Genomic DNA, 10,814 nt, shown 5'->3' on the forward strand with positions numbered 1-10,814 from the left:
GCCGCCATCTTGGTTGGGTTAATTTGCATATAGTCGCTCTGATTGGCTGGTGGGCATGGCTTAGGGCATAGGAAAGGTACGGTCAATTAGCATCTTTGTCTTTTATTAGTGTATACTAGAGGCCCAGTGCACACAATTCGTGCACTGAGTGGGGGGGCGTCCCTCAGCCCAGCCTGTGCTCTCGCAGTCCGGGAGCCCTTGGGGGATGTCTGGCTGCCGGCTTAGGTCCTCTTCCCATGGGGAGTGGGCTTAAGCCGGCAGTCGGACATCCTTAGCGCAGCCGTGGAGGCAGGAGAGGCTCCCACCACTGCCACTGCGCTCGCCAGCCTTAAGCCTGGCTTCTGGCTGAGCAGCGCTCCCCCTGTGGGAGTGCATTGACCACCAGGGGGAAGCTCCTGGATTGAGTGTCTTCCCCCTGGTGGTCAGTGCGTGTCATAGTGACCGGTCATTCGTGATTGGGTCAATTTGTATATTAGCCTTTTATTATATAGGACTAGAGGCCCGGTGCACGAATTCGTGCATGGGTGGGGTCCCTCTGGGTGGCCTGCAGGGATTGGGCTGAAACCCGCAGTCCAACGCCGCCTGCAGCTCCTACTGCCGCTCCCGCTCATCCCAGCCCCACTGTGCCTGCCGCGGGCTTGTGCCCAATCAGTCCTGATCGGGAGAGGCTCGCGCTGCCGCAGCAGTGCTTGCCAGCCATGAGCCCTGCATCTGGCGCCCTCCCAAGGGGAGTAGCCTGTAGGATCGGACTGAAACCGGCTCTCCAACATCCCCCGAGGGGTCCCAGATTGCAAGATGCGCAGGCCAGGCTGAGGGACCCCACCAATGCATGATGGGCCAGAGAGGGACCGCAGGAGGGCTCCAGGGAATGTCGGGCCCATCTTGCTCAATCAGCCAGATCCCAGCAGCAAGCTAACCTACCGGTCGCAGCATCTGCCCCCTGGTGGTCAGTGCACATCATAGCAACTGGTAGACTAGTTGACTGTCTGCCCCCTGGTGGTCAGTGCAAGTCATAGCAAGCAGTTAAGCAGCCTTAGCATATCATTAGCATATTAAGCTTTGATTGCTGTTTCGTCTATTTGCATATTACCCTTTTATTATATAGGTTGGTGATGATTTTGCAAAAGATTTAACTAAAGAGACACTTAACATTATATAAGCTTATACATTTAAAATTTTTTGGTTTATAAAAATTTTGTATTTAGCCCTGGCCGGTATGGCTTGGTTGGTTTGAAAGTCATCCTGTTCACGTACCCACGTTCGATTGCTAGTTGGGGCATGTGCAGGAGGCAATATATCGATGTTTCTCTCTCTCTCTTTTTCTCCCTTCCTCTAAAAGATCAATTAAATTTTTTTTGCTTTTAATTTTGTATTTATATCTGGGGACATGTAATATATAACACAAAACAATACAGGTATGTATGAGAAAAACAAATCTGGTTCAACAAGGTGAACGAACTTAACAAATGAGCTCAATACCACAAAATAATTTTAGAGGCATGGAGTGACCTGTAATAACATTCAGAAGGACTTATAAGAATAATGATATTATATAACATGCTCAATTACTAAGAGGGGCTTTGGAGTCACTTTCTTTAAAGTCAAGTGTTCTGTTCTATGTATACTTCTGAACAGAATCAGATCTTCAGACTTTTAAGCCTAAAAAAAAGCAATGTTTTAGTTTCCACCTGTATTTCTGGTAGAAAGAAACTTTGGAGGAGTACTCATTTAAGCACTGGCAGGTTAGTATTTTATTGAGATTGTCAACAACTTTAACAATGAAACAATATACTTTATTGCAAATAGGGAATGAGGCAGCTTCCCCAGGAATCTCTGGGAGGCGATTCAGAAACACAAAATCATGCCATTATCTTTTGTAGCTAGCACAGAAAAATATATCATACTCATACGTTTTATAAATAATTGCCAGTCTGGCCTAACCAACAATCTTTGGTAATAGTGCCTCTTGATAAATACAGACAGAAACTCCTTTTCAAACCAGAAAACATTCTAGCCCCATTTTAAAAACAGACATCAGAGCCTGGCTCTGACAGTCAGAAAAGGAGAAAGGAGAGTACAAATGAGCCTGAAAACTCATAATTCAAGTTCATTCTGAGTGAGTTCCTTGATTCTGTCCATGCAATGATCAACAGCATTAATGAGTAAAGGGATCCAACTATCTTCTGGTTGTGGGGTTACATGACTCGCTCTGTGAATGGAATGGGGGGAAAAAAGAAATGAAATTTATTATATTGTCAAAGGAAAACATATCTTCAACAGGAAGCACAGAGGAAATTAAATTAAGAAAAGGCAAGTTTCTCTGCAGAAGCTCAGCTGCTCCACAACTGAAGTTGAAAGAAAACTCCATACCCGCTCCTTCAAATGGGGGTTTGGGAGTTGAGAATGGCTGGATAGGTTTATTCTCAAACATCTATTTGGGGAGAAGTCCTCATACTCACCTTGTAATTTCAAGTGCCTTCTTTAGAACAGACACAAGTTTTGCAGCCTAGAAAAGAAACAGAGAAGGTTTATTTTTATGGTAAGGACTCACCCTGATTTTGGATTCTTTACTATTTAGCCAAATCCTAATAATACTGTTGCTGCAACACTTTTACAAGATTTTTTAAAAAATATTTTAAATTAATAAAACAGCAAAAGGAAGAATATAATCTGAATTTGTCCCAACTTCTGATAGTTCTAAACATATAGTAGAAACAACTAATGTTTTTCTTTTTAAAAATCTACGTATAACCCTGGCCAGTGTGGCTCAGTCAGTTGAGCACTGTCCTGTGTACCGAAAGGTTGCCGGTTTGATTCCTGGTCAGGGCACAGGCCTGGGTTGCAGGTTCGGTCCCCCATAGGGGTACATATTGGAGGCAAACAAGCTATGTTTCTCTCTCTCTCCCATACTCTCTTTAAAATCAATAATAAAAAATATTTTTTAAATTCTAATTCTTTTTTAAAAATCTATGTACAGAATTTTAAGAACACCAATGACAAGATAACATGAGGATATATGTATGCCATCAATATATAATACATATTTATATTTTTACTCAAGGTAATTGAGAAGGCATATTGCTAAAGATGTTTATTTCTTAGGAAGTCAATTTTTTAAAAGTGAATACAAATTTAAAAAGTTAATGCCCAAAAGAATCCTATTCTCCTTCAAGGTGTTTGTATATTATGAAGATACTTTGATGTATCTAATTTCCACTATTTAACTTATCAGGTATGATTAGGATTGATACATCTGATTGTAGAATATAAGTCATTTGGCAGTTTACTTCTTTCAATAACGTTAGAGATAAGAACTTGAGTTTATAAAAATAAAATAGAATTCTCTCTAGCACAGAACCCAGGACTTCAAAGAATACAATATAATCAGATTTTATAAAGAACTTGATCCTCCATGGTTAAATCACATAATGTGTTTATATTAGAACAGAGTTGTTTTCTGGAACACTTATTTCTGCCTATAGCAGAAATCAGAAACAGGTGACTTCAGTTGAGAAGATCTGAAAGCACTACAGTAATTAAGACATTCTCTTCAAAGAAGCATTTTCTAAGGTCTTTGGGTTTTTCTAAATGATTACCCAGGTGGTTACAGAAAACAGTACTACCAGAGCTCATGGCTACTATAATTCAGCAAATATTTATCAAGCACAAAACACATGTAAGAAATATATTACTGTTGTACTTATGTCCAAGTGTCACAAATGTATTTCCTACAGCTTAAAGAAAATGCTGGTGATTGGTAAAATTCTACCAATTAGGTTTATCAACGCAGGTACTTACACTCATTCGCACAGTCGGGTGGCACATAGGTGGATATATACTTAGAGCCAAATCATCCACACTAAGGGCAGAAAGTAAAAATAACCATTAACAAAAAATGGAACAAAGCACAGCTATGTGGCTCTAGCACACAACAAAGGATGCAAACCAATAAGAAAATGACTGCCCCAGAAATGCCTATCAGTTCCTTAAATTGGGCAACCAATAAACAATCAACTCAATGGGTATTTACTGAACACATATATACCCTGTTTCACTAGGAAAGTGATGGCAAACCTTTTGAGCTCGGCGTGTCAGCATTTTGAAAAACCCTAACTTAACTCTGGTGCCATGTCACATATAGAAATTTTTTGATATTTGCAACCATAGTAAAACAAAGATGTATATTTTTGATATTTATTTTATATATTTAAATGCCATTTAACAAAGAAAAATCAACCAAAAAAATGAGTTGGCGTGTCACCTCTGACACACGTGTCATAGGTTCACCATCATTGCACTAGGAGAAGACATGATCAATTCATTAAAAAATGTGAGGATCTGAAACCACCAATTTAATAACTAATACAGGAGGGGTTCGTCCATACAATGCCACCAAAGTGGGCACCACTTAACCAAGTGATCAAATTTAGTTCCACCAATAATGGGACAAATTAACATCACGTGACACTCAAAGTGATGTGATAAGAAGCCCAAAACACTCAACTATGTTATTCTTGCCAAAAAATCTTTAAGTTGAATATATGATCATGAAAAAACAGTCACATGAATCTAGATTGTTGGATATTCTACAAAGATTATTTTAAATTGTTAATGTCAATTTTTTAAAAAATTGGATTTTTAAAAATGTCAATTAAGAAAAAGACTAAAAAAGACAGAGGTTGTTCTAGTTTCAAGAGACCAAGGAGATGACCACCAAATGCAATGTGACACCAAGACAGAACCTTAGATTAAAAAAAAAAATTCTGTAAGATATTTTAGAGACAACTGGGCAAATTTGAATAATAGATCATATTAATTTGTTCAATGTTAAATTTCTTGGATATAATAAGAATAAAAGTATTTAAAGGTGAAATGTCATTGATGTCTGCAACTTACTCTCAAATGGTTCAGTGGGGAAAAAAATGGCACATCTATCTATAGAGAAATAAACCGATATAGAAAATAATGTGAATAATAAGTGAATGTAGATGAAGGATATGTGTGGGTGCTCGCTGCAATACTTTTTCAACTTTCCTGTAGGCTTGAAGATTTTCAAAATGAAAAGAAACCGGGGGAAAAACTGGGATGACAACACAAGCAGAGATCAGAATTGCTGCTCAGAGTATCAGAATTGATATTTCAAGTAGAGCTCACACTTACCTAGGGCTGATCTCATCAGAAATATCCACAATGTCATCCAGCTGGGCCACCTGGTCCTTCTTCCCATTCTCTGCCACTGAGCTCCGGATTTTCTTCAGGCAGGCTTTGGATGCTCTCACCAGCGCAAGGCACGGGATTATCAGCTCTTGATCTTCCTCTGACCAATAAGAGTCCTGATTGTTTGGACACCCCAACACATCATCCTGTTCATCGCCATGGTTGTCAGAGTTGTCCTCCTCATCATCATTCAAGAGGCCATGGTAAGGGTCACATTCTTCCACAGCCTAAGACATACCACATACATCATTTATGTGAATGCCAAAAATAAAAAAAAATTTAAAAGCCTGTTGTACTTTCAGCATCATGTCTGAGTTGTTCCAAACCTCAGCTAGCTACTTCACCAATGGCGACAGAGTTGGATCACTGCATAAACCCTCTCTCTCTCCTAGTCCAGCAATGGGACAGGGGAGTGGTACTAAATCACACACCAGCATGGGGTGCAGGTGGGAGATGGAGGACGGGAGTGAGGCTGGGACTTACTCGGCCAGTGCTCAGGACATCTCCTGTCTTTATAACCAATTCTCATCTACTAGTCACAGTTGCCTTCCAATGACCAGCAAAGATAGACGTTGTCTCACCTGCTCCATTTCCTCATGTGCATCCTTCACTAAATCCACACTCTTCGTCAGCATTAAAAGGGCTGCAGCTTTGTTATCTGTAAGTAAAAAATTAGAGGAGAAACCCAACAATTCTCTGAAGTCTGCAAAGGGCAATCAACAATGTTCCCATTTGAAGGGAGTGCCAAGGACATTCAACAAGGCCAGTGGTTTAATGTAAAATTCTCACATACATCCTCTGGATATCCAAACAGGGGGCTAAAAAGCTTATCATTCACTGCAAGTAAAATGGTCACAAGGTGTTTCTCAATGGTCCTCTTGAATGACCACAATTTTTGACCTAGCTGGTTCTACCTCCTAACTGCTTCAGTGTGTCTCATAATATTGAACCTGGGGCCATGGCCAGTATGGCTCAGTTGGTTGGGCATCGTCCCATGTACCAAAAGGTCACCAGTTAGATTCCCAGTCAGGCACATGCCCAGGCTGTGGGCTCGATCCCCAGTAGGGGGGGTTGCAGGAGGCAGGTGATCTGATTGATGTTTCTCTCTCACATTGGTTTCTCTCTCTCTTCCTCCCTCTCAAAAATAAATAAGAGCTTTTTTTTTTTAAAGAAAAGAAATACTGATTCTGGGGCAGGCAGGACCAGGAGAACAAGCCATATGGGTTCAATAAGAAGCAGAGCCACAGCAAAAGGGGAGTTTGAATTAAGAAATATGAGAACTAAAAAGACTGGCAGAAATATTAATACCTATCTTTTGATATTGGTAATAAAGTATATATATTTGACTAAACTCTTTATGTAAGTTAAAATATATATATGGTACAAAACTGGAAGCTAGTATGAGAGGTCTGTCTGCTTTGGCCATCAGAGTCAATGACCCACTTCCCACTCTTACCCACCTCTTGGTATCTGAGGCACCTGCTCGCACGCAACCCAGACATTGTTGCAAGAAATAAGGTCATTGTTCTCAGGGCTGAGGAAAGGAATCAATAAGGACATATCAATAATCTAGGTTCCTGTCCTAAAGAGCTCCTTCCTCCTGGTTATTACTCTGTTACACTACAATTTTGCATTGAACTGAGCTTTTATCCCTTCCTGATACAAGGAACCCCATTAACTAATACTCAACCGTGGCATCACTACCTCTGAGCTGGAGTGGTGCAAAGCACTTCCACAAGCTGAGCCATGCCATCCACGATGTCCAAAGTGGCGCTCCGAACCAGCTTCCTCAGGGTGATTCCTGTAGCCAAACCCAAAGACTAAGCAGCCGGTCTTCTTTCCAGAAGCCAACATCTACTTTCAAGAGTGTAAGCACTACAGAACTTAAGGTAATGTGCACCCACATGCTGTAATTGGAGTGCCCACACAAAACAGGTCGACTTATGTCCCCGTGTCATTTTCTTGCTCTTCCCACCATTCCCAACTGCTGATTATAAGAAAGGCATGGCCCTAGCTGGTTTGGCTCAGTGGATAGAGCGTCGGCCTGCGGGTCCCAGGTTCGATTCTGGTCAATGGCACATGCCCGGGTTGCAGACTCTATTCCCAGTAGGCAGCTGATCAATGATTCTCTCTCATCATTGATGTTTCTATCTTTTTCTCCTTTCCCTTCCTCTCTGAAATCAATAAAAGTAAAAAATAAAAAAGACATGGAAGCCACTTAATGTATAAGGAAACTCAGCAATAGGATGTGATATAATATGGGTGGAGACTGGGGATAGCTTGGGCCTGGGTATGGGGCTGAGACTTAGCCAGCATCTGTGACGGTATATTGGGTTAGAGAGGAAGGAGCTAGTGAGAATTAAAAACCTTAGAGTCAGGTAAGGCGAGGGGGATGGGAACACAGCATCTATAGCTGAAGGCTTATTTACAGAGGTCACTTCCATTATGAAGTTATCTTTGCATTTTATGAGGAAGTTACATTACCTGCTCAAATTGAGGGCAAGGTAAAGTTTCAGTACATAAGCTGTCACATTAGCCAAGGTCTACCCAATGTTTATGTGTGACGGTGACTTACCCTGATCCTTGGGAAGCGAATAGTATACTGCAATAATTGCCTTGATGGCAGCATGGACTTGTTCACAGAGCCTCTGGGCTTCCTATGAAGAGGTAGACCAATTTCAGAATGAAAACGGAAATGGATTAGATCAATCTGGTCAACTCTTCTACTCTGGAAGAGAGAAGACAACGGTATAGCATCACAAACCCTTTCTGGAGTCCTAGTGTGTTAGGCCTTGTGCTATTCTCATCACATACTAGAGAGAAGTTAGCCGGACACCAGGTACTGAGCTGGTAATTCAATAAAACATGAAGAAACAGCTGGAAAAACTTATTCTTGATTTCTGCTGTGAAATATCCACCTTATCTTAGACCAGGAATTGGCCAACTATGGACCCCTGGGCCAAGTCAGGTGCACTGCCAGGTTTTTTTTAATAGTGTTACTGGTACACAGTCATACTCTTTTGTTTACATATTATCTATAGTTGTGTTTGCACTACAAGGGCAGAGTTGCGTCACTGGCCTGCAAAGCCTAAATATTTATTATCTGGCCCTTTACAGAAAAAGTTTGCCAATCCTCTTAGACCATTAACCAGGTGTCTGTCTCTCTCCTTCTCTAGTTCCGCAGGATCACAATATACCTAAAGGTAATAATGGACTCTACAATGTTCAGTGCTGACTATTTGCCTTCTAAGCAGACACTGACTTTCACTTATCTTCCTTGTCCTCATTTAGCTGCTAAATTTTAAGCCAGTGCTATGTAAAATGTGCTCTACAGAATGGTGCCAGTCCCCAAACTGTTTACTAGTCTGGGATGGATAAGTACAGTGATTGAGAGTGTTTAGAAACTTTTATGGCAATTTGACATTCCTTCAACATCCAAATACATAAGTTTATAAAAGGAAAAGTCCGTATGGAACTGAAATTAAAAATAAATATAACTATTATTCAGTAAGACTAGCATGCTGAGATCCTAAGCAATTGTGATTCAAATATATATAATTCAAATAAAACCAAATTCTAATTTTCCATCTGAATGAAACCACTGACCTAAGCATGTACAGAAAATAGTTCTATGCTGCCTCCTCATGGTATCTTACTAGCTGTGAATTTTAGCAGCAAGTCCTAAGAATATTTGAAAGAAGGGAGTTGGCAGGTAAGAAAAACAAGGTATTATTACTAACTCCCTTTGAAATAAATATTGACTTTCTTCCATAAAGTTTTTAAAGTGCTCTCATATAATTAATCTCATTTCCTCATCACAGATCTCTGAGTTATGTAGGGGGAGAGAGTTTATCATTGTAGGTGCAGCAAGAGTATTTTTCCATTTTAAAACATCTGGAAATATAGATTGAGCAAGAAAACGAAACTATTAACTGCGAAAATCAAATAAGGCAATGAGTATGCCATTTTTAAATAAATTTATCCCAAATTCAGTATACCTAGCTCTAGAAAAACTGGGCATAGAGCACACCTGGTCACAGTTGACATGTTTATTTTCATTAGTTTTATAATAAAGGGGTTATTAAATGCATAAAGTCTTTGTTCTAGCAATTCCACTTCCTGGAATTGTTTTTGTTGTTGTTGCATATGTGTGTGGTTTTTTGTTTTTTTGTTTTTTTTACCAATATACACACATATACCAAGAATGTATTAGGTAATTTACAGCACTGTTTATAATAGCTACAAATTGGAAACAGCTTAAATGTCTACATAGAGTACTGGTTACCTGAATTATGGTTATATGCTCTCTACTGAATACCTTGCAGCCATTACAAAGAAATGAGCAACTTTATATGTGCTGCTGAGAATCAATTTGCAAACTATATTGTTAATTTTTTTAACATTTTTAAAATATTTTTATTGATTTTTTACAGAGAGGAAGAGAGAGGGAGAGAGAGTTACATCGATCAACTGCCTCCTGCACACTCCCCACTGGGGATGTGCCTGCAACCAAGGTACATGCCCTTGACCGGAATCGAACCTGGGACCCTTCAGTCCGCAGGCCAGTGCTCTATCCACTGAGCCAAACCGATTAGGGCAGGGCGTTAATTTTTTTAAAAAAGATCCAGAAAAGTGTTTATGGCATTCTGTCATTTGTGTAAAAAGAAGCAGGCATATATAAATAAATGTGCATATGCATAGAATACTTATGAATAATTCAAAAGGAACTGGGGAACGGAGAAATAAACTTTGTAGCACACTTAACTTTGATATTTTTTAAATTTTATACTGTATAGTTACTGATTAATATAAAAATAATTGAATATAAAAAGGGATGTAGCGTAACAAAAAAGGTACAGCTTAGACATCAGATAGATCCTAATTTAAATCCTAACTCACTGCTTATATACCTTAACCCTAGCCTCTGAGCCTGCTGACTCATCTGCTAGATGGGGGTCAGGTATGTGAAAACAAATAGCAAGTGCTTAAATGACCAGAAAGGTAATAACCAGAATGAACTTTAGGTTAAGCCAATACTACTTATAAGACCAGCCTACTCCAGGCCAGGCCCTGCACGTGGCAATGTGGTCCTCACAGCAATCCTGGGGGGTGAGAACTGCAGTCCTGTTTGACAGGTAAGAAGAATAAATCCCCTGGCTGCGCTCAGAGGTGGAAAGATGGAGAGAGGATGCCGAAGGAATCAGGAGGCAGCACAGGAACTCAAAGCCCACCTGTGCGGACGGCGGTGGCCGCGGGAGTCGAGAGAAGACTTCGGTGAGAGCCGTAGCTTCCCTGGACACCTTCTCAGCTGCCTCATCTGGGGGCGACAGCGGGGCAGGCAGGCGCCATGTCAGTGCCCACAGGACCAGGCTGCCGCTGCTGCACGGACTTTAAAGATCACGCGCTCCCTCTCCACCCTTACTGCCCGAGACGTCTCAAAAGCACCTCCAAAAACCAGTGTTTAACGTTTCACCCTCCGAGGTGCCGACGGTGGGCCTGGGGAGGCACCCCGCAGAGAGGATGCGAGGGGAGGGGAGAGGGGAAAGGGGAGAAGGGGAGGGACCAGGCGGGTCGCTGGAAGCAGATGGAGGGGGGGG

The 10,814-nt window shown here is 41.0% G+C and overlaps 1 protein-coding gene across 1 annotated transcript in view; it reads right to left on the bottom strand.

Annotated features, from left to right (window-relative positions):
- Positions 1–1,727: 1,727 nt before the first annotated feature.
- The window catches only part of CCNDBP1 (cyclin D-type binding-protein 1), a 10,530-nt gene continuing 1,443 nt past the window's right edge, over positions 1,728–10,814 (bottom strand). The window contains exons 2-10 of the mRNA XM_014548733.1: positions 10,449–10,605; positions 7,793–7,874; positions 6,922–7,018; positions 6,678–6,751; positions 5,799–5,875; positions 5,161–5,444; positions 3,799–3,859; positions 2,460–2,506; positions 1,728–2,209 (exon numbers count right to left, since the gene is read on the bottom strand). Coding sequence (XP_014404219.1) covers positions 2,095–2,209; positions 2,460–2,506; positions 3,799–3,859; positions 5,161–5,444; positions 5,799–5,875; positions 6,678–6,751; positions 6,922–7,018; positions 7,793–7,874; positions 10,449–10,605 — 994 coding nt within the window. The 3' untranslated portion in view covers positions 1,728–2,094. The remainder of the gene's footprint in view (positions 2,210–2,459; positions 2,507–3,798; positions 3,860–5,160; positions 5,445–5,798; positions 5,876–6,677; positions 6,752–6,921; positions 7,019–7,792; positions 7,875–10,448; positions 10,606–10,814) is intronic.

The sequence above is a fragment of the Myotis brandtii genome, unplaced genomic scaffold (genome assembly GCF_000412655.1).
Source record: "Myotis brandtii unplaced genomic scaffold, ASM41265v1 scaffold521, whole genome shotgun sequence".
Lineage (NCBI taxonomy): Eukaryota > Metazoa > Chordata > Mammalia > Chiroptera > Vespertilionidae > Myotis > Myotis brandtii.